The following is a 25,351-nucleotide window of genomic DNA, read 5'->3' as shown; positions in this document are numbered from 1 at the left end:
CAGCTGAATCCACACAGCGATACACACTGGAGAAGCAGTGTGCATTCCTGTCTCAGCACATCGACTGGACAGACACACAGACACATACACTTTTATACGTTTATACATTTATACATGCTTATATCCACACAGCTGCACTATAGGCACATACAGTGGCCTGACTAATGGACAAGTGTACATTGCCATTAAACAAAGGCTGGTACCTGCTGTTGAATTAGGGGTGTGCGTTATAGCAATATTTTATCATATTGTGATAAACTACCTCCCAACATGCTTTTCTGGGTATGTCATGGGTCTCATCAGTACTGAACAACTGCGTGTGTCATAAAGACATATATAGACCATAGATAGATATATAGAGGCTGTAAACATCACTCATGGTTCTTCAAGGGTCAGTGGCTCATATAGAACCATGAACACTCAAAGAAGCATTTGCATGCTTAAATGGTTCTTTGCTTGGTGAAAGTGTTCTTCAGCTTGATGGAGAATATGTTGTATATTAAGGCAGTAGTGCATGTTAAGGCACTGGTGTTTCATAGCAACGTTAGCAGACTAAAATAATATACATACAGACTTCTCATTGGCCGTGTGAGCTACTAAAGATACCTACTAAATTATGACTGCTGGCTTTAATTCAGGTTTCTAGGCTTAACGATACATGAACATAGCACCATGAAGCAAATGTTTGTATGGTGTAAACTTTTTCCAGAATCAGCTTTTAACATTTTTTACATGTGAGAAGTTGAATCTTGCATCAGATTTTTTTGGGTCTGCTTTGAGTCACATTGGCTAAAGGAAAAATAATATCTTTGTCACTGTAACTGCTCAAATCTATTTCTTCCTCTACTGCATCTTCTTCACAAGATCGCAGCGTTAAGAAGAGCACAGGATGCATTGTGAAAGTTTCGGCGCATGAAATCCATAAAAATGTACTCTGTGTGAAAAGCAGTCACAATGACTAAACATTAAACTATAATGAAGCATGAAAAATACTCTTTCTGATTGATTTCTCTCTGTGTAACAGCACTCCACTGTGACATTCACTCACTTCGGCAACTCATTGATCTGTATCTGTGTGTAAAGGAAGTACAACCAGGACTGGAGTTCGGATAATGACTCAGAGTGCAGAACACTCATGCATATGAAAAAGGAAATAAAAGAAAATCTACTTATCGATTTCACTTATCAATAAGTGGCTCCAGCCCTACTTATTTTACAAACAGTGTGATTTTCCCTCTTGTTCCTTTTTAAAGGGGAATTCTACCAATTTTTAACCAGGAATCACAATGTATACAATGTTTCTGCTATCCAAAAAGATCAGTGTACCTACATATCTTCTGAGTTTTTATAAATAACGTTGATGATGGTAAAATAGTAGTAAATCTGAAAATAAAGTTTCTAAAGCTATCTATCATGCATGTATCTCTAGGACATGAATAGATTTATTTAGGCCAAAATCTGAGGTTTCTAAAGCCATTAAATGATTCAGACTTCTGGTTCCTATCACCACCACTGTGAACGATTCTGGCACAGACAATGCTATGTTTTCACCAAGCATTTCACATCAAACCACTCTTAATGACTCTGTTTATATCTTAAGGATTTAATTATGCAGATACTTTTGGTGTAATTTCTCTTTAAATAAATTATGTTTGCCATTATTGACCTAAAATCATAGTATTCATAGTTTTTACAGCCTTTTTACACCTTTTACACCTTTGCAGGTGCATTTAGTTTGTTTGAGCCTCAGATAAAAAGAGAAAACTGTGACGTTTTGTGTATCATGAAAATGTTGTATTGTATCATGATGTCATGATACTTGCCGTATTGCCCACCGTCATGCTCAACACCCCCTCACCCCACATACAGACAGACAAATAGACACATACAGACACAGCTATGCACACTAGCACACAGTGAATTGTTCAGCAGCTCAGTGTTTAGTATTCTCTCCATTGTTCTGCACAGCTTGTGCTTCTCAAGGTCGGTTCTGCCTTTCGGGAATCGATGGAGTGCAACTGCAGCACAATGTCAGGATCTGAGGCCCAGGGACCCTTACATGGCCTTTACTTGATACACATACATACACTTGCAGACATACACAGGCGTGCTCACACACACACATGCAAGCATACGCACACACACATACAGGCACACACAAACTGTCCTGCTGGGATTACAGTATGAGAGTGTAAGACTGGAGCTCTGAAGCACACAGTGTGGAATGTACTTAACACAGATGATGCATTATCACCACCTTGTTATGTAGTTATTCAGGAACACACATTATGTCCTGCACTGTAAGCATATGTCATGTGGCCTGCTACAGGTTGAAGAATGCTAAATGAAAGAGTGCTAAGTGAACAGTCTTAAAATGGAAACATTCTGTAATAATGTAGTAGGAACAGGTCTAAACAGGGCCATATTACAGCATTCCAGGGCCCTTGAGCTCATTCTTCTATCTTCTAGAGTAGTATACATATCCAGAAATCTCCAGACAGCCTTTTCTAATGAATTCAGTGAATGAGTGATGGAGCTCCATCCTTTGGGATGAGCTGAAGATGAGTTGTTGTGGGTGGTGTGGCCAAAAATATATATCACTGTATAATCAAAATGTTTGATGCTTTCAGTAGATATTACAGTATAGAGCATTTATGTGCATTTTCAAATAAAACCATATCCTATTTCCAGAGGTTATCAGAGCCTTGTTATTTTGGGATGCCCCTTCACTTTTAATAAACACCATATTTGAACAGCTAAAGTAAATCTGAAATAATTTCATAGAGCAAAATAGTAAAAGCAGAATACGCTGTTAAATGGCTCCTCCATTCAGCCTAAAAAGTTATGTCATGTGGTAACAAGCAATTGAATTTTTTTTTATCCATCCATCTTCTAAGCTCTTATCCTCTAAGTCATGGAGGGTGCTGGAGCCTATCCTAGCATTCATCGCTCCCTGGACAGGTCGCCAGTACATTGCAGGGCATATCCAAAGACATAGACATTTACAACTAGGGGCAATTTAGCATCTCCAATTGACCTGACTGCATGTCTTTGGACTGTGCAAGGAAACCGGAGCACCTGGAGGAAACCCACGCAGACACGGGGAGAACATGCAAACTCCACACAGACAGGCAGGGAATCGAACCCAGGCCCTTCTTGCTTTGAGGCAACAGCTTTGATTGAAACAATGGTTCATACAAAATTTATTGAATAGAACTAGTGAGTTTACGTGAATTTACTGTTCTGTTTTTCCTACTTTTACCAGACATTAAAATCACTGAATGTGTTTGGGATTACTTGGGTTATGACAAGTAGAAAGTACAAGCAACTTCTGAAACTGAACTTTGGAGGTGTGGAGAAATATCCCTGCAGATTTCTTTGAAAAACCGAAAGCAAGTATCCTGAAAAGAATGGAGGATGAAAAGAATGAAGTGAAGTGTGAACACAAAGAATACTGAAAAATGATGTCATATCATATTTAGTTGTTAAAGCTTCTGTGTAATTTTTTTGTTCTGCTTTTTTTTTTTTACAGATGCTGAAAAATCTATAACTTGCACGCAATGGTAGTTTTAACTGGAAATTAAATAAACAAAGGGGGGGTCTCTGACTTTTGCACAGTACTGTAGATCTCCCCAGTCTGTACTTCTGAAAGAGGGTTGGTAAAGCTTTACTTCAGGCTTTCCTTTTTGCATCACTGTGTCTAAGTTCTACACTGCTGTGTGATGTGCTGTGTTAAGTGATCTACTGAATTGTCCTGCTGTGAGTAAGTTAAAAACACAGCATTTCTCCAGGCCTTCATCTCAGCAAATCTAACTATTCATGCCAGCTACTTCAAACTCAAGCAGGGAAAAATGGAAATGCTAGGTTTGACAGGTGCCATTAAGCCTACAAACATGTCAATCCTTTCACTACACAACACTCAGGCTTTTGTGCTGATGTCGTGTTGCAGGCATTGCACTAGCAGCACCCTTGTTTCGTCATTCTCTGCTTTTCCAAGCCTCTTCAGAAAGAAAACAAAGGCCCTTCATTCCTGCTTCACACTGCTGCTGGTGAACATCCGCATTGTCCTTAATGGTTGCTACTGGATACGTCATATCATATGGATTCCAGTGATGTAGCGCTGGACATTTTTTATCAGGTCAGACTGTCTGCACATTGTCCAACAAGAAGCGTGGCAGTGCTTTAATGTCCATAGGACACTGAAGGGGAATTGCTTCAGAGACGTCAGATGCGGCTGACAGAGCACAGACAGCAGGACACAAGCCGGCCTTTGGCCTTTCATGCTCCTGCAGGTTCAATCAGAGGGAGCCAGTGGACAGGAGACAGGAAGTCACTACCCACAGGACAACAAATCAGAAGAGAAGATGAAAATGACTCGCATGATTTCACTACGTAATAATCAGGGCTCAGTGTGTGAGTGTGTGTGTGTGTGTGTGTGTGTGTGTGTGTGTGTGTGTGTGTGGCGTGGGGAGGCGGTGCAATGCCATGCTAAATAAATAAATAAATACATATATAAATACATACATACAAAAAAAAAACTTTCTTCTATATAAATAAATAACCATTGTAACCACAGAATAGCATGATATATATCAGAAAGCTTTTTCTTCCAACTAACAAGTAATGTTACAATTCTAACTTCTAACCCAACATCCTCCTTAGACTTTAATGTAATTCCACTACTGCCAGACATCCACAATGTGTAGTGAGTACAGAGTTTTGGGAAAAGAACTGGACAGAAGCAAACCTTCACTATTAAAGCTAGGCCTTCAGTTTGGACATAACTGTCAAAACTTATAAATAAATGTCAAAACCTGGTTAAGTCAAAACAAGTATCTCCCAAACAGAAACTTTACAGGAGATGGCAAAAACTTTCTGAAGTTTTAATGTAAGCAAATATAAAGAGATTTTATTCCAACTGGTTTTCGTGCATTTCTATTGGTCCATTCATCATGAAAATGTCATACAATGTAAAGGGCAGCAGCTTAGTTCAAATGATGGAAGAAAGTAAAAATAAAAAAAACAGAGATGGTTGGTTTTCGTTTGGACATTGATGATATATTTTACCTTGTACCAGTTTCACAGTGACCCTTTCAGTAAAGAGCTCTTTAACTACTAACCTGTAAAATACCTTACATGTGATGACAATTCTCACTCTAGAGTTCTGTAGGAAAAATGTGTAAAGCATTAACTGATACTGTCACAACAAACCTGCATGACCATAAGTAATTAAACACACTGTTTTGTAGGCCTATATAGAAAAACAAAAAATCAAAAAAGCAACATAGTTTGGGAACCTACCATAAACTACACAAACACATGAGGCAAAAGTAAAAGTAGGCCAACATTTTCCCTTTCTGTAAGAATTCAGTAGCTGCTGTTGAGATAGAGAATACAAAAAGAGGAAAAAAGTGGCCAAAAAGATGTTAAATCGAGCGCATCCATCACACTCTTAATTCTAGAGTTTGTTGAATAAATGATTTCCCAAGTTTGCCATGGCTAATTAGGAGCTTTCTGTTTTTTTGGCGTGCAGGAACCAGAGCAAGTCAAGCCAATGCCAATTCCCTTGCTCCTGAAGGAGGGCTGGAAACACTTCCTTTGACTCCGAGACTCCATGAATTTATTCATTCCCGCTGCACTCGTGTCTTTGAACCTCCTCCTCCTCTCTGCCGCCCCTGTTACTGGAGATAAAACGCAGGCTGATGCAGAGCTCCTCCATCTTAGACCTCTGCTTACAGGAGGTTTGTGTGTGTTGCAGAGTTTAGGCTTTTTGCTTCTCACTGATGCTGAACGCTGTGTTAAGGGCCCAGGCTGAGGGTCATCTGTAGCTCCGTGAACTCTCTGTGGGACGTAAGTCAGCTAAGCCTGGGTGAGCTCTTGGAATCATAACTCCTAATAAAGACAGAAGAACTGAACTATCCATCCTCCGCCCACAAAGGCATTCTTTTAAAGCAACTGTTGCAAGGTTGGACAAACTTCACAGAATATTAGCAAAAATCTCATTCAGCCTAATGAGAAATCATAGGTTTTGTGAAAAACTTAGTCTTCAGTTTTCACTGTAATGTTTGTATATAGGGTCAGTACAATGGGACAAATATTGTAGCCACAGCATTTTATGTCCATTTTACCATCTTGGCTGTAAATATGTCTCAGTATGTGCTAGTAGCACATACTGAGGCACCTGAACGTAACTGCTGCACCATTTAAAGTGGAATGGGAAAATTCGAATAAGAAGCTGGCGAGCAAGAAGCTGACATCAGTTTTGCAACTATTTAGTGTTTAACAGTTTCTCACTGCAGATTAAACGTATCAGGAAACCAGCTGGAGTGGTTATAAACACAAATGAGTCTATTCGTTGCCAAATTATCAATGTTCATCTTAAATCTCTCTCTTCGCCTTTTTGTTAGCTGCTAGCTGGGCGAGATTGTTGTCTGCGTTGCTATGGTGACCAGCAGTCTGCGCACCAATCATCTGGGTTAAAGTTAAAGCTATGGGCTAAATTAACTCCAGCATTTATGACTATTTATTGTTAAAACTGTGTTAGAACGATCAGCAGAGCTTTATTTTACTGCAAAGGAGGATTATTTTATTTTTGCCAAAAAATCTAATTCTGCTGTGGAGCTGCAACAGGTCAGCAAAACATCTGCATGGTCTTGCGGCGCCAAAGTGCAATATTTATACGAGAGGTGCAGCAAACAAAATCTTCCGTGGCCAAGTTCTGTGGCACATTGAATGAATTCAGTTATGTTGCAATTCATATTATACATTGTAAGACTTCTGGCGGTAATTCTAAGATGCAAGAAAATGACACCATTCTGCTAGCAACTTCTTTTTTTTTTGGCTAAAAAAGGCATTAAACAATAAAACAGAGCCCCTAGCCTTCAGTCCTAATGCCCACCACCAAGCACATACTCAAATTTTTTTTTGACTTTTGACTTTGTCATAGGTTGTCTTTGATCAGTAAGGCTTTAAATTGGCGACCATGTAGCATGTCACTATAAACATTCAAAGACCATCGATTTTAACTCATGTTCAAATTATTTTTCATGATTTTTATCTGGGACAGCATTATCATGTCATAAAATCATTACAAGTGTAAACCTGCCTTTAGAGTCCATGTGTCAAGCACAAGGCCCGCAGGCCAGATCAGGCCCACCACACAATCCTATCTAGCCCATATTTTAGTTGAAAGTATTTTAATTTCCTATTAAGATTAGTCCGATTCACAATACTGCACTACAGTCCCCAGCATGCACTGCAACGTAATATGCTCAGACTCTCCTACCCCAACAACAGTCTATAGGACAGTGGTTACACCTTAATTCTGCACAATTCTGTGCAATTCCACACCAGTGATATGACCAAAATGCATTTCAGTTGAAGTTCAACCAACATAATCACTCAACATTACCTCAGCAGCTCAGAAATTGACCGAGCACCTGGGGACATTTAAATTTTGAATATTTCAAGTGCTCGATATTTCGAGACTACAAGTGTCTGTATTTCACTGTTGACGTTTTTACATATTTTGAATAAACAACGGCCGGTTCAAGTTATAGCACAACATTAATTAAACATTTTTCCCTCTCAAGGCTTTTGCCATAAATGTATGCACCGATGCAAAACGCATGGATTTCTTTTTTTTTTGTATGTTATCCGCTGAGGTCCTCTCCACTTCTGAAACCAAAACTACACCCTTACATACAAGAAAATTAGTGCTTTACTTCAAGCAAAACACTGAACATCCTCTTCCTGCAGCATCTGCCCAGCACTGCTGTAATGACAACTCAGGCCTAGCCTCACTCATGACTAGAACTAATTCACTCCACTCTGCCTGCATGCCATCCTGCTGTCACACTCCTACTGCTTCTGAGCTATACTCAGAGAGACGAGAGCTGGAGGTTGGTTTTATTTCACGATTAATAATTCATCAAAGAGAGACTTTTGCAAAGGGCTTAAGTGATCCGTGTGATGATTTGAGTATACAAATGAGCTCGTTTTTCTCCAATGGGTCCGCAGGGAAACACGAACAGCAGAAGGAATTCTGTTGACCTGAACGCTTACATGTCCTCTCACATCCGTTCAATCATACTAGCAGGTCATGCCCTTCTTTCTATCCCGCTTTAGGTTATTTTAACAGAATAAACACTGATATACTGTAATTCTTGTAAAAATGTTAGTGACTACTGGATTTTTATATTTTACACTGACAGCAATAGAGAAATAAGGTCAATGAAATTATAAAAATTAAAGGGCTAAATACATAAATTCCATTTACAAACTACAAGTTGAGTTTTCAAACTGAATTATATACTTTATAAGCTGACAAGGCTTCTTACACAAGTATTTTCTATCATCAATTATTTCTTTTTTTTAATTGTTATGATTAAAATTATTCATGGTATTGATAATCATCTTGATCATATACCTGCACAACAAGCAATATTCAGGATAACACAAATTTACATACACTCTGACCTGATGAGATTCTGATGACATAGACATGCCAAAGATATCCTGATGAATAATGAAACTGCGTACACTCATTTTACGATCAGATTTAGCCATTTGGGCCTATTACTTAGTACCACTGCAACTGTCTAAGTGTTGATCGGTCATCAGGAGATTGCAAGTTTGATCCCTGGTGATGCCATAACCATCTGTGTTTGGGAGTCCAAGACAGCATAACTGTCCTCGCTCTCTCTGGGTAGGCAGGATTGTCCTCTGTTTCCCCTATCACCCAGTGTGATGCTAGCCAATGTGGGCATCTGTTAGCTAATGTAACAGAATTGGGTAACACTTTATTTGAAGGTTACCCACATAGGGACTGCATAACATGTGCATAAGCACTGAATAACATATTTATGAAGCAATATTTGAGTACCTATGACCAGCTCATACTAGTAATCGCAAGACGATATAAGACGCTATGAAGTAGATTACTTTGCATTGACATAAAGGACATAAAATCAAAGTGAAAGACATTTGTTCCATTTATAACACAGTTATGAAACCTCATTCACAAGTAATGGGAAGGTCTAGTATTGAAGTTTATATCAGTCCCACATATTTTAATAAAATATAATTTACTTCAGCATATGGTATCTTGCGACTATTGGCGTAACCTGTTATAAATACTCAAGTGTTACCTTATAAATATGTTTAGTGCTTATGTATGTATTATGATACCCTTATGTAAGTAGCCTTCAAATAAAGTGTTACCCAGAATTGGCAGTTAGCGTTCTCCTCCAAGCGTGTTGAGCTGTCCAATGACTTTGCGTTAGTGGCAGTTCAAAAAGATGTAGAGCTGCTTCACGAGTCAGATGACGCACCAGCTAACCTTCACCCTCCCAGACTGGTAGCATTGTGTGAAGGGGCAGACTTAGCTGGCGAGAGGGAACTGACTATGATTAAAGTGAAGGGAAAAACAGGTAAAAGGATCTGTGTGTTGGCATGTTATTCATTCTAGGGCAATTATGCAAAACTTTGCAACATAAATTATTTCTGGATGGATTATAGATTAATGCAAACTTTTCCAGATGAAATAAATCCAGTTTGTTGCTGTGATTTTACCACGATTAAGAAGTGCTGTCAGGGATGATGCAAGCAGTGACAAATTAGGTAAATGAAGGATGATCTCCATCTTTTGTGCTGTACTACATGCAGAGCATTTTACTCCAGCTTTGAATGTGGCTCAGCCAATGAGATTTTAGAATCCAAACTATCCATTTTATAACAGTAATTTCATCCTTTTTCTCTCCTCATTAGTCACTAAACATGACCATCACATCTGTCTGAAGGGAAAGTTTTCAAACCCTCTTAACTTTGTTTTACTTGTCTCTCCTCCAGAGGAGATTCATTTTAAGTTCAGGTTTTCTATTCCTGAACTTCGTGCATTCTTCCTGTCACAGCCATTCGGCCTCATTCACGCACGGTTGGTCTAAATGCAGGGAGCAGCGGATACATTTCCTATTCATTTTCTCTCCAATTCTCCCTCTCCTTGCCTCTTTTCCTATTGGCCCCTTTCCTTCCCTCGCTCCATCTCTGTCAGAATGCTCGCCCCCGCTTTTCTGTCTCTCTAATAAAAGCACGGAAGTACGCTGGTTAAATTTGTCTGGGTCGAGCGCGGACATAATAATCATCCTATCTAGAATCACTGTGGCCGTTCAAGGATGCAGTTATGTAGCGAGCAGCCATATCAGTAAACGCTTTTTATGGGTCAGGAGTTATGAGGGCAGTTGTGAGGCACATTCAGAAAGGCCCTGCTCTGTATGGGTGTATCCACTATAAACGTGTAAAGTGTGACACGTTTTGTATTGCAGTGGAGCCGTAACTCGGCTCTGGTCATTACGGGCAGTGAGTCAGAGAGTGTTTTGTAGATTTACATCAGGGTCTTCATGACACATTTACATTTTTCTGCAGGACTAAATTGCATCGTGTCTTCTACCAATTCAGTTTCCACTTCCTAAATAATCCAGTGTAGGAGTGATAGAGAGAGAGAGAGAGATAGATGGCAAGAGAGAGACAAAAAGTGAGAGAGAGAAAGAGAAAGAGAGAGGAAGACAACGAAAGAGAGATAGACAGAAAGAGAGAGAGAGAGAGAAGAAGAGAGAGAAAGACAGAGATAGATAGATAGATAGATGGATAAATAGATAGACGGACGGACGGACGGACGGATGGACAAGCCAAACACAGGACAATCTCTCACATAAGAGGAGTGGCACCGGAGGTGAGCAGAGAGAGAGAGAGAGAGAGAGGCAGAGAGAGAGGGAGAGAGAGAGGGAGAGAGTGTGTGGGGTAGAGAGACAGAAAGACAATGAGAAAGAGAGAATGAGAGCGAGAGATAGAAAAAAGAAAGAGAAAGAATGCAAGAGAAAGTGAGAGAAAGACAGAGTGAGGAAGAGAAAAAAGACAGACAGAGTAAACAAGAGAAAAAAGGGGAAGACAGTCAGAAAGGGACAGAGAAAGAGGAGACAAGAAAGTGAGAGAGAAAGAAAGAAAAGAGAGGGAATGCAAGAGAAAGTGAGAGAAATGAAAGAGAGAAAGAATGCCAGAGAGAGAGAGAGAGAGAGAGACAGAGAGAGCATATGAGAATAGAGCAGGAGAGCCAAATGAAGCTCTTATAGGATAAAGTCAGAGTGTCTCTGAGTTCTCAGTTCAGTTCAGCAGTCTGTTCTGTTTATTTCACTCAGAGCTTCTTATAAAAATAATACAATAAACGCAGTTTAAGTGGTTGAGAAGTCGTCTATATGACAGGCTCCTCTTCAATGGTATGGAAATAATAAGGCAGCAGCAACCTCTTTAGGAGCTTCTCAAGACTGCATTAGTGCTTCGTCTGGTCTGTTCACTCCTTAAAATAAAGGTGTCAAAAAGAGGTCTTTGGAGTAAAGCCATGGAAGAACCAATTTTGGTTCCAAAAAGCACTGGTTCTCAGACAGCCCATGTTTCTCCTCAATCTCAGCTCCCAAAACATATGAACAGAGCAAAAATGTGGACTGTCTGGGGGGCTCTGAGGATTGGTTTGAGAAGCACTGTCTTAAAGAACCTATTCAATAGATGGTTGTTTAAAGAACTGCTATTATAAATGTGACACTGCGTGTGAAGAACCTTCTTAATTGCTCACACCAAAAACCTCTGAATAAGAGCTTGAAAAAGATCAGATCACCCATTTCACTTCAGTCACAGAAACCAAAATTTCCAGTTATGTTAGAAAACATACATGTTAAAAAAACACATTTTTGCAGAGATGTCAAAAAGGGGGAAGAAGAAGAACAAAGGTAGATGTAGATGTGGACTGTGATTTGGAGCTGCAGACCATCACGTTTTCGCTGAAAATATTCTTGTGGCTCCCACAGGAATCACTGTTTGGGGTTGAAATGTCTCTTTAGTTTTGAGGGTTTTAGTGCCTTATTTGAAATAAACCTCACTCCACTCAGTGGGCTTCTGGATTAGCATTGTCACAATCAACAATGATAATAAACCTTACTTGATATCTGCTTCTTTGACATTGGTTTATCAATGTGAGTTTAACTGTTCAGGTCACTGATGCTCGACCAAGAATCAAACGCAGATCTTGGCAACTATTTTAAGGCTTGTCTGTCGTTTTTAACAGCTGCAGCTGAGAGCAAAGAGAGCCTGTAAAGAGTCAGATGTTAAACCAGGCAGATTATGCTGACAGCACAGCATGGATGTTCTGCTAGAAGAGCAAAGCCAGCTCTATTGATGAATTCCCTCGTTTGATCATAAAATGCGTTGCCATCAGCACTGAACTGAACAGGGCTCGGCTGGAAGTGGGCCGAGACCCACCAGTTTTGACGGACCGGTTCAGCTGTTTGATGGAGACCCATATATGGGTGGAGTACCGGCCCACTACGAACTACTGCCTCCCCCTGGGTACAGGCCCATGGACCAGAGGGTGCTTCACGGCCCACTGGTGGTCTGCGGCCCACAGGTTAAGAAACTTTTGCTCTATCACTATGCATTGCATGTTGGGTTGGAGCAAAAATGTGGGCCGTCTGACCAGTTTGACAACAACTACCATAGAAGAACCATTTTTATTTCCATAAAAAGGTTTTCAAACAGATTTTTATTTAATGAACCATTATTAGAAATTAGTTCTGCATTTGTTGAGGGAAAGAAAGAGCTTGCAAGAAAAAACACCTTAAAATCTTTGGCAGAAAGAAAGAAAGAAAGAAAGAAAGAAAGAAAGAATGAAAGAACAAAAGAAAGAAAGAACAAGAAGAAGAAGAAAAAGAAGAAGAAGAAAGAACAAGGAAGAATGATAAACAAAAGATAAAAGAAAGAAAGACAGATGAGAGAAGAAAGAAAGAAAGAAAAAGAAGAAGAAAATGAAAGAGAAATAAAGAAAAAAGGAGGAAAGAACAAAAGATAAAAGAAACAAAGATAATTAGATAATAAAGAAAGAAAGAAAGAAAGAAAGAAAGAAAGAAAAAGAAGAAGAAAATGAAAGAGAAATAAGGAAAAGGAAGAAAGATCAAAAGATGAAAGGAGGAAACAAAAAAAGATAGATTAGAAAATAAAGAAAGAAAGAAAGAAAGAAAGAAAGAAAAAGATGAAAATGAAAGAGAAACAAAGAAAAATGAAGAAAGAACAAAAAATAAAAAAGAAACAAAGATAGACGAGACACTAAAGAAAGAAAGAAAGAAAGAAAGAATGAAAGTAAGACAGAAAGAAGGAAAGAAAGACAGAAAGACAGAAAGAAGGAAAGAAAGAAGTGAGGTGACTGAAAAGTCATAAGGATGAAAGATCATATTAAACAAGCACAGCTAATCAGGGTATCCACCATACAGGTCTATGGGAAAATGTACAATTTTAAAATAAAATATGACCAAAAAAAATATATTAATGCCAGTAAATCGCTGAAATTCTCCATTTTGTTGGAGTTTGTGCATTCAAGCTGTATTAGTTGCGTTAGAAGAAGAAAAAAGGAAAGACAGACACAACAACACAGTTCTCGCCTTGCAAGCACTGTAATGAGATGTGAGAAAGTTTAAAGAACCTTCAAACGTGCATTTACTATACGGATTAAAGGTTTTCTTATAAGTGTCAATCCAAGCCGAGGACTTTTCAGGACCCTTTACTTCATGTACAGGTGCTGGAGGTGGTGCTTATCATTTTTACAAGCAAAGCAAACTTGTGTCAGTTTCACACTACTAAACTTACCCCGACCTCCACGTGGTCTGAGCCTTTGTCGTCCTGCTTGTGCAAAATCTCAAAGTAGTAGCGCCTGGAGGACATCAGACTGTAGGGGAGGAGGGAAAGAGAGGGGGAGGGAAAGAAAGAGAGGACAGGGGAAACACACGTCAGTGCAGAAGAGAAGTAAAGGGGGGAGTCAGAGCGGTAAGGAGAAAGAGGACAGCGCTGAAGGTTCTTCTCCAGCTCCATATGAGAACACATGCTGGGTTAAGTACTCTGTCAGAAACAGAGTCTCTAGGGAGCCGTGACACAAAGTACAGCAGCAGAACCATCTGCTCCGCACCCCGCACCCTCACCAGGACAGGGATGGGGTCTGACTAGAGACCCCTCCTGATCATGAACGTGCGCTGTGGCACTCCAGGGAAATGAGCCAAACACAGGACAGTCTCTGGCATAAGATGGGTGGCACCGGAGGTGAGCAGAGAGAGGGAGAGAGAGAGAATAAGAGAGCGAGAGAGAGGCTATAGATGCTATTTTTCTCTTTTTGGAATCATTTTGGTCTAAAATGAAATGTTTAGTCCTAACCCTTGTATGGTGTTCATGGGTTTGTTACTCAGTGGTCTGGTGGACCCACCACATTATTGTTTTCAATACAGCCTTAACAGTTTATTTAAAATACCAGATGTTTAAAATATCGTCGCCAGTCAGCAGCCTGTCCATGTTGTCCACCCTCACACACATGCACACATACTCACACACACACACACACACACACACACACACTAACAGTAGGCCATGCATGTATGTAACAGAGTGAAGGACACAGCACCTCCACACTTTTATTCCTCGTGGGTTCACCCCAACACCACATGTGTAATGTAAAGGTGGGGGATGAAGACACTGAACAACCCCACTGACACTGGAAGGAATCTGAGGTTGAAATAATAATAAATTGCATCATTTTCTTGGCATTCTTTTGGTAACATTGAAAATGAGAGGGGTAAAGCAGCTCTATAACTTAAGACTAACTCTGTTTGCATTGTTTTCCATAGTTGAATAATAAGCCTTAGGCTGTAATAAGCCTGGGATTTTACACAAACACAAACAGAATTAGCAAGTCAATGTGAATGGCTAAAGAAGAACTGTGGAAAAAGTAGTTTAGTGTACTCACAAATATACTTGAGCCTATATATTACATATATTGCATTATAGATATATTATATAAAGTGTTAGTACTATATATACTATATATAGAGAGAGTATATAGAAGAATAGCACTAACTGTGCTGGGCAGGTGGGATGACTATATACATATTTTTCCAGCAAGGGCTTTTTAGTGTACCATACCATGTAGCAGAGGCACAGAGAGCAGTAGAAAAAGAAAGGAGACTACAGAAAGAAAAGGAAAGAGACAGAAGGGAGGAGTGAGCACGAAAGTGATGGGTGACAGATGGTTGGGCTTGGTGTATGTGAGTAATGCTTTAAGTCAGACCGCCAGATAAGATGCATGTGACACGTCCTTCATGTAGCCTATACATCACAGGAGGCTTCACGCGGACCTCTGACTTACTGCTCACTGAAGAAATCAATGTTCATCTAAGAGGAACACAGAGAGTGCAGGGGCTGGGCTTTACTGCTTGACCGCTGAAGCCCGTGGAGAAGTTCTCCTCAGATGTTGAAAAATGGGTCATATTTTTTATGGTCAACTATTGCTGCTTTATAGATGCTCAATTTGTCTTCCATTTCCAGTCACCTAAATATGCTCATGATCCTAAGCTCACCAAGCTCAAACTAGAAGGGCATGAAGCCCCCCAGCACTGAGTTGTGGAGCAGCGGAACTGTGTTCTCTGGAGCGATGGAGCGACATCCAATACCTCTGGTATGAGTTGGAGGGAGTTTGTGGTCCAGAACTACTCATCCAGCATCAGTACCTTGTTTGGAATGTTTGGAATCAGTGGCTAAGCTAGCAGTCAGGATTCCTTTGCTGCTGTGGAATTATACAAAATTGTGAATTCTGCCAAACCAATGAGGCCGAGGGATCCAGTGCTGCACCACAGAATGCTACGTATTGTGACAAATAACATATATTAAATGCTGTATTTAGGCCGGAATGTGGAATTAAAAGTGTAGACCACACAGAATAAAAAAGCAATAGTATTAGTCAGTAATAGAAATTTCAAATTGTCCAGAACAGTTAAGCATGATCATGTTTTGGTTCTTAGAAGATATCGTTCTTTCTTGCACCAATGTCAAGGCTTGGCCTAAACCCAGCTCTCACTCTAACTCTAATCATAACTTTAACATAAAAACAAAAAACAAACCATCAGCCAAATTCTGTGGAATATTTAATAAATTTCACAATATTTCTTGGTCTGCCTGATAATATAGGCCAAAAAAACAAACCTGTCCAACTGAAAAAGAGCTAAGGAACATTCCTACTGGACAATCCTCAACCTTTGGCTTACGTTCTCCAGTTTACTGATAAAACCTGCTTTGTAAAATACCCGCCTGGTTCCTAATCTTAACCATAACCATAACACTTGATAAACACCTGAGCTTCACTAGATCGTTTGTTAACATATTGAACATGTGTAGATATGTTATAGGGGACCATCTAAAAAGGGCTAATCAGTCAAACTCTGAGGAGAGAAAAAAAGGTCTTAGAAATGCAAAAGATCGAAGTTTATGGATCTGCAAACCCTCAGTCCTCCTCCAATCCTCCCATCACGAATTACCAGCACCACAGTCATCTCAGGACACTCACAGAGAGCATGATAAATGTCCATGTTGTATGATTTAGTAGGCTCCGTTATTATCTGTTTGCATGTTCTACTGAAATATTAACATGGGGTCCGTCAATTTCAGCTTTTCCTAATTCAGACTTAAAATGTTCAGGGAAAAACATTCCCTTTATATCAAATATAGTCGATCAGCCAAGACATGTTTGGTTCTGATGTTTGCTTCTTTCATTTTGTACTGTAGAAAAGTTTGTCCGCACTTTTGTCGATTTCTTATCTACTTTTGTGAGTAACCACATAAGCAAGTCTATTTGAGACTGCTTAACAGCTCAGTGTGGTTTGAGGAAAGTGTGTGATGATTTTGGCATGCAGTTTGCACACTGCTAATTGGTCAGTGGAGAACCCTCAGGGTCTAGGCTTGCAGAGAAGGCCTGTTTAGTTCTGGACAATAAAAAAATATATCGACTGGACTTTGCAGTTCATTTTCATGTAATGGTAACATCACACTTGTATTATCAATCTACAAGTACTTTAGCAACACTAATAATAATAATAGTAGCAGAAACTAGCATTATCTTAAAGGCCTTTATTTTTCTTGTTTTAAGGCCAAGTTTTGACAATTATGGCCCATACTAAAGGCCTAACTCCAATTGTCATGTTTTAGCACTGTAATTAGAGGGATATAAGCTTTCTTTACTTGCTAGCTGTCCTTGCTGATTTAGGAAACTTAAACTAAACTAAAGACACCAAATATATCTTGGCTGATCGACTATTTTGTGTCAGAGGACAATTTAAGTCTTGAAGCTGTTAATGAATGCACTTAATGAAGGCTTGTGTCCCCAGTTGTGACCTATACAGTGGCTTTTTTGTTAATATCATAATGAATGTCGCTGGCCATAAAGTGGTCATTTCGTTATGGAGTGGAGCTAGCAGCAAGTTTCCCTGAAACCTTTTAAATTTCACTCGACAGCACAAACAAAATAAATTGTTAGGCCTGCGTCAGCCAAAAACCTCCTCTCCCCTCCTCTGCTTTGAATCTAGCTTGATGTTTGCTGGTACAGATCATCTGATGAAAGCAGCCCAACACAATTCACATTACACTGCAGTGTGCAGCGAGAAAATGAGGGCAGGTGGGTGAAAAATGAGCGTCAACTGAAAAGACATCCCTGAGCACCATGAAAGAAGATAAAGTTGAAGACAAGCATACTGTACAAACATACACACACACAGACCTGAGAGGTGCAGTATCCTGTTTACAGCTAGCTGTTAATATAGTTATGTATATATAATATATAAGCTGCTGGGGTTTTCAGAACAATGGACTGACCACCCCAGAGTCCAGACCTCAACATCACTGAATGTGTTTGAGATAACTTAGATTGTGAGGAGTAGAAAATGAAACCCACTTCTAAGACTGAACATTAGAGGTGTGGAACAATATCCCTGCTTTTCTGCCTTTTTTCCTGACAATCAAAAATGAATAACTCATATTCAATAGCGGTTTTGTTATAATATAATAAGAAGTGGTTTTAAGTGTGACAATGTGTTCATTTAATCATCTTGTACTTTTACTGGCAAAACACATTTATTGCTAAGATAAATGTTTTTAAATAATGTAATTAGGTGCCTTAGATTTCTGCACAGTGCTGAATGTAATACATATATGAAATTATTATTACATAATACTTATGTAAGATATATGGAATACCATTATTACATAGAGGTACTTATAAACATGAATCATTGGTTCAAAGTCAAAGTCAAACACATTTTGGACTTTTAACTGACTTGTACTTTAAACAAAAATCCTTTTGCTCTGAATGATCTTATTCCTTAATTATGTTTATTTTTTAAAACAATGATTGAACATTCCATTTTATTACTAACGAAACAATCATAACACTACCAGAACTTTACCAAGTGTTTCAGTAGTGACTTACCTAGTTTTGAGCATAACTCAAAAATGCTAGCCAGTACATGACTAGCAAACACAGCTTTGAATAGTAATACTCTCATAAAAGCATATTTAATGAAAACATCACTGAATGTGTTTGAGATAACTTCAACTGTGAGGAGTAGAAAATTACTTAATTTACAGTAAAGTTACTTAATTTACAGTAAAGTTACACACTAATTTTCAAATCAATGAAATCCAACTGCTCACCATGTGGTCATGAGGGACAGGGATGCAGTCTCACTTCCTGCTGTACAATGCAGGGGTGTGGTTAAAATACGGCTCTGCCTACAGACTAAAACTCTTTTTTTTGTTTTTTTTGTGTATATTTATTGTTATCTCAATTAATGCCTTGGGCAGGGATGGGGGAGTATCTAAGTAGCACGCTACTTTTTGTAGCTAACTACAAATTTTTGTAGCTAGCAGCTGTAGCTGCTACAGTTTTATGAAATGTAGCTAATAGCTGTAGTGCCTACACATTTTTATGTAGCTATAGCGATATTTTTTGCTACAATTTTGCTACAGGCTTCAGGCAATCTGTGCAAAATGTGAACCATAGAATACCCTTACTAGTAGGCTTAGCTCAGCGGTCAGCAACCGAAATGTTAAGAAGAGCCATTTTGTCCTTTCAACAAAAAATGAAACCATCTTGAGAGTCACCACATTTTGTGTCCGTTTTATGATGATAGCTGTTAAATGTCTCAGTATGTGCTGATGTGCTACTTCAGGCTAAAAATATAATATAAACACAAACGCAGACTTACTTTGCTCTGCTTTAACCTTTAGGTCAGCTGTAGCCGCTTTTCTCGCACCTCAGTCAGGAAAGTTTTCCGCAAAAGTAGAGTTTCTTGTAAAATGTCTCTCAACATTCAACTGTTTTGTGAGGCTGAAATCAGTTTCTCATTCGCCAGCTTCTTGTTCAAATTGTCCCGTTCCACCTTATATGGTGCCTGAGGCGCTAGAATGTACTACTGCACCATTTAAGGTGGAACGGGACAATTAGACAGGAAGCTGGTGAATTAGAAGCGGCTTCAGCTTTGCGACTTTTTAGTGTTTGACAGTTTCTCGTTGCAGATTAAACGTACACTACTTTTCAAAAGGTAGCTAAAAAGTAGCCACTACTTTTTCTGGAAAAGTAGCTAAATTGTAGCTAGCTACAAATTTTGGGAAAGTAGCTACAAAGTAGCTAGCTATTAATTTTTCAGTAGCTATCCCAACCCTGGCCTTGGATTTAATAGATTATAACATAAGTCATAAAAATAATTAAGATCTGAATACTTGTTTTTTAGTTAGTTTAAACTAATTTGGTAGAATGGTCCATACATACTCACAGTGCACATTAATAGGAACACCTGTACACCTATTCATTCATGAAATTAACTAATAAGCCAATCATGTGGCAGCAATGCAGGGCATAAAATCATGCAGATATGGGCCAGAAGCCTCAGCTTATGTTCAATCAGCCATCAGAATGGGAGAAAAATGTGATCTCAAAATGGGATTTTGACCATGGCATGATTGTCGGTGCCAGACGTATTTCTATAACTGCTGATCTTTTAGGATTTTCACTCACAACAGCCTCTAGAGTTACTCAGAATTGTGCGATAAAGAAAAAAACTTCCAGTGAGTGGCAGTTCTATGAACAGAAATGCCTTGTTGATGAAATTCGTCAATGGAGAATGTCCAGACTTGTTCCAGCTGACAGAAAGACTACTTAGGTAACTCAAATAAACACTCTGTACAATAATGGTGAGGTGAAAAGCATACACAATACATTGGACCTTGAGGTGGATGGGCTACAACAGTAGAAGACCATGTCAACCAAGAACAGAATACTGAGATGGGTACAGGCTCACCAAAATTGGACAGGTCAAGACTGGCAAAACACAGCCTGGTCTGATGAATCTTGATTTCTGCTGAGGCACACAGGTGGTAGGGTCAGAATTTGGTGCCAACAGAAAGAATCCATGTGCCTTGTGTCAATAGTCCAGGCTGGTGGAGGTCATGTAATGGTGTGGGGAATGTTTTGAATGCCACAGGCTGAGTATTGCTGCTGCCCATGTGCATCCCTTCATGGCCACAATTTACTCATCTTCTAATGGCTACTTCCAGCATGATCGTTCACCCCATTACAAAGCAAAAGTCATTTCAAGCTGGTTTCTTGAACATGACAATAAGTTCAATGGGGTTTTTCCCAGATCTGAATCCAACAGAACACCTTTAGGATGAGGTAGATCGGGAAATTCGCAGCATGAAAGTGCACCTGAAAAATCTGCAGGAACTACATAATGCAATCTTGTCAACATGGTCCAGAATCTGAAAGGAATGTTTCTAACACCTTATTCAATCCATGCCATAAAGAACTAAGGCTACTTTGAGAGCTAATAATAATCTAACCTAATATAACCTAATAAAGTGCTCAGTGAATGTATATATGGGATAAGTGTATGGGATAAATGCATAAAAACAAGCATGTGTGTCTGAGAGAGATGCAAAAATGAAATCCCCTGATGATAAAACTCCTGCGTGATGGTGTGTCTCGCTGTAAGCCACGGAGACGTGTCTGTTCTGTCTGGAGGCTGTTGCCGGGGCAGAACAAAGAGGGGAAACAGAAAGAATTGTTCAAACAGAAATGGATGGCCAATCGAGCTCCGATTATACAAAGAGAAAGGGAGAGAGAGAGAGTACAGACAGAGAGATGGATAACGATAGCAGTGTGTACAAATGGAAGAAGAGTGAGCGAGGAAGAGAGAGAGACAGAGACAGAGATACAATGGGCTTTTAATTGGCTGACTAATTGCCTGGCTCCATCTAAAAGACTTCCTCTCAATAAGTAAGGCGGACTGAATGATGAAAGTGGAGAGATAAAGCGGACAGAGCATTGCGTGGCATGTATGACTGAGTGTAAATGCACAGATGCAGCCTCGTCTGGCTTTGTGGCGAAATATGAGCAAGGCCAAGCTAGAGCTGAGTCTGGCTCTTCAAAGAGTCATACTTCAAAAAGCTGTTTAACCTTTTAAAATCACAGGCTTATTATATACTGAGGCTTACTATTTAGTATCTACAGGGACTTGCAATGCAAACTGGCTGAACTATTCTTAGGTTATAGAAGTGTGTAAAAAACTCTGGTGGGCCATTTGAGGGGTTAAGGATTCTTAGCTGGTACTGCAATGACAGTAATTAAACCATACTTACTGACACTGTGGCCAAGGGCTAATTGCCAGCTTCTAAGTTAACCTTGTCTAGACCACAAACGATAAGAAAATGCAGTCTAATCCAAAGTTAAATCCCTCTCCACCAACCCATCTCTAACTTTCTAATCCTCCATGATGTTTGTTGTCTTTGCTAACTCATCTGAAGACCAGGCTTTAGAGACTGACTTGAAGAGGATGCAACAAACCACATAAATCCTTTTTGAAAAAGAAAGGAGGAACAGAGCAGAGCACAAAGTCAACAAACGCGGTCTTAACACAGTCTTAACTCAGTGAAGGACCCAAAAGTTTTCACATTCATATTTGCTTTTGTATTCAGTTTGTTTGCATTCACCACATGTTCATTTTGTGAAGTCAATGAGCAAGTGCTTTATGCATGCTCACTGCTTTATTACTGGATAACAAACAGTGAAAAAATAAACAAGTTCAATGTAATTCAACAGGGCTGTTTACAATCTCATAGTTTGGCATGGCACAGCAAAAGTTAACTCTCCTTTTCAGTCACATTATAATTAGGAATGCACCGACGTGGGTCGTAGCCGATATTTCATATCTGTATGGGTATATACAGGGTGATTCAAAAAGATTCATCCGATTTCCAAGCGCCATATTTTTACAACCGTGAAAGCGCCTAGGAACCAATCACATACCAATTGAAAGAGGGGGTCATAAAGTTTCTGACTGTCACCGGAAGACGGCTCCCTTCAGTCTGCGAGGAGATGGAGACCCCTGAGCAGAAAGTGTTTTGCGTTCTCCACTTGAATAAGAGTGAATCCATCATAACTGTTCAACATGATTTTCATCGGCAGTAAACCTCCAACAGCTCAGAGCATTCGTCATTGGTTCCACAACACTGGATGATCTCCGAAATCGCATTGACAGAGACGTGAGTACAGTGACACCCGACATGCTCAATCAAGTATGGGATGAATTTGACTATCTTGTTGATGTTGTCCGTACAGCTGGAGGAGGCTCATATTGAGCACTTACTTTACACAATAAACTTTATGCTCACTTAAACCATTTACAATTTACTGCATTGTTCTGTAATGATTAGCAAGTGAAATAAATCATTTTGAAATCGGACTAATCTTTTTGAATCACCCTGTGTGTATATATATATATATATATATATATATATATATATAGACAATTACTGGCAGCAGAATGGGTCGTACTGAAGAGCTCAGTGACTTTATACCTCACACTGTCATAGTATGGCATCACTGCCACAAGTCAGTTTGTGAAACTTCTGTCCCGCTAGATCTGCCCCGGTCAACTGTAAGTGCTATTATAGTGAAATTAAAGCCTTAAGGGGCAACAACAGCTCAGCCACAAACCAGAAGACCATGTAAACTCACAGAGCAGGCCACTAAGTGCTGAAAATCGCAGAACGTGAAAATCGCTTATCGTCTTTTGCATCACTCACTACAGAGTTCCAAATTGCCTTTGGAATCAACATCAGCACAAGGACTGGCCACTAGACCGTGGAGCCACTGGACCCTGAAACAGTGGGAATGTGTTCTCTGGAGTGATCATGCTTTACTTTCTGGCAGTCGGGTCTGATGGACGATGCCAGGAGAATGCTACCTACTGGAATTCATAGTGCCAACAGAAACATGTGGTAGTTGAGGGATAATAGTCTGTGCTGGTTTTCAGGGGTTTGGCCCTTTAAGGGTAGTGTTAATGCTACAGCATACAAAGGGATTTCAGTCAATTATATACTTACAACTTTGTGGCACCAGCATGAAGAAGGCCCTTTAGAGTTCCAGCATGACTGTGCCCCTGTGCACAAAGCAAGCTCTGTAAAGACATGGTTTGATGAGTTGAACACTGAACACCTTTGGGATGTATTGGAACACTGACTGCTCTTTAGGCCTATTTGTCCAACATCAGTGCCTGACCTCACAAATGATCTTTTGACTAAATAGGCACAGATTCCCACAGATATACTCCAAAATCTGGTGGAAAGCCTTCACAGAAGAGTGAAGTCTGTTATAGTCACAAAGGGGGGTGACTCTGTATTAATGCCAAGGGTTTTGGAATAGAACAAGCTCATACAGGTGTGATGGTCACCTGGACCAACAGGGTAAATTCTGCTGATTGTAGTGATATAAGTATCATGTCTGTAAGAAAAAATGTTATAAAATTATGGAGGCTAGAATGCAGCCAGGCAGTTGTGACATCCATAATGCTTTACTTGTCTAGATGGCTGCATTCAGCAATGAGTGTTTATGTAGAGTGAATGAATACCGGCAACTGAACTACATACACAATATAATCAAGAGAAGCCTTTTGAAGTTTTTTGCTTTTTATCTCTGAGGGGCACACAGAGGTGACACTTACAGAGAGTTTCCAGGTATTTCAAAATCACAGTCATCGCATAATTAGATTAACAGAGATCCAGAACATAACAGACTCCCTTTCCCTTTAAAATCTCTTTCATTTCAAATTCGCTGACACTGTGGATATTTCTAGAAATGTCAGGGGAGGCTGAGCCCGGCTGACCCCAAAGATCTGTCATATTCCCACAAATGCCACATGCCACAAATAAAGACTGAAGGAGAGATGTTCCGCCGTGCTCACTCTCCTGCAGCGGGGAGGGAACATCACAAGCATGAGGAACTATTGATCTAACTCTCATACTAATTTGCTTTTGCACATTCACTTCAAAAACTTTAATTATTCAATACTTCAAATATTCAATATGCCGGAGTCAAGAAAAGCTCTGTTTGAAGGAAAACATTACATTAACTCAAATCCTCTACTGACAGATTCAAACTAAATACAGAGTGCTCCTGTTACAAGAGATGGATTCTAGAGAATATAATAAGGATACTGAGTGGGGAAAATTTTATATTATATATCAAGATCCTTTAAAGACACAGACAAAGACTAGACAAAGATAGTGACTGTTGTAAGGAGACCACGTTTCTCAGAAAGAATAAATTAAATAATGAAAAATGCTCTTAAACCTTAAAGTCATAGTAATAGCCAGTTATAAGAAAAGCATGGTTTAATTCTGCTCTCAAATATATGAACTATTGCATGCTTTTCTATTCAATCAAATTGAGTACACACTAAAAGGTGCTATAGAATGGAAAGCTGTGTTTACATTGGCAGAGTTGAATAAGCAGAGTTTGGTATGTGGAATCGACATATCATGAACCTCAAACCTTCTCCTTCAAATGCAAATCCCCCACTTGCAAATAAGGGGTGGGGGGATGGTTAAATGGGCCAGTTGCAAAATCCTAAACTGTTATGTAACAGTCTTGACTCATTAATATTTACACCCCCAAAATTTACATACACCGGCCCACATTCTAGCACAGCAGGAAACAACAACGACTAAGCAACAGCAACGAAAATGGCTGACTATGTGCAGAAATTGTACCGTTCCAGGCTGTGAAGGGATGCCAGCACTTTTCATACCCTTTCCCAAGGAACCAAACTGAAAACTGGCATGGTTGATGTTTATCTTTAAATGAGGCAACTCCAACAGCAACCTGTAAATAGCGAGCCATACTGTGTGGTTTTATCCACTTTTTCAGAATTGCAGCTAGACCACCTTAAATTGGAAGTTTCATAGTGAGCCAACAACTTTAATTTACTTTGTGTTGCTGTTGAGATCAAAAGCAAGTAGCTAGTATGGGTAGCATTAGCTACTAGAAAGTTCCAAGTAACTAGAATAGCTAACTAAATAGTATGATGATCTAGCTTATTTACTCTAAGGTTCATTTTATTTTCCTGCCTGTATCTATTTCGACATCTTGCTTCTGTGTGAGCCATCG

At 39.5% G+C, this 25,351-nt stretch overlaps 1 protein-coding gene across 1 annotated transcript in view; it reads right to left on the bottom strand.

The window, feature by feature from the left end:
• The window catches only part of b4galnt4b (beta-1,4-N-acetyl-galactosaminyl transferase 4b), a 157,874-nt gene that overhangs the window by 22,702 nt on the left and 109,821 nt on the right, over positions 1–25,351 (bottom strand). Inside the window, exon 9 of the mRNA XM_036584322.1 lies at positions 13,684–13,762. Within this exon, the coding sequence (XP_036440215.1) occupies positions 13,684–13,762 (79 nt within the window). The remainder of the gene's footprint in view (positions 1–13,683; positions 13,763–25,351) is intronic.

This window comes from Colossoma macropomum, unplaced genomic scaffold (genome assembly GCF_904425465.1).
Source record: "Colossoma macropomum unplaced genomic scaffold, Colossoma_macropomum, whole genome shotgun sequence".
Taxonomy (NCBI): Eukaryota; Metazoa; Chordata; class Actinopteri; order Characiformes; family Serrasalmidae; genus Colossoma; species Colossoma macropomum.
Note: the sequence above shows the minus strand (reverse complement) of the source record. Positions and strands in the feature narration are given on the sequence as shown.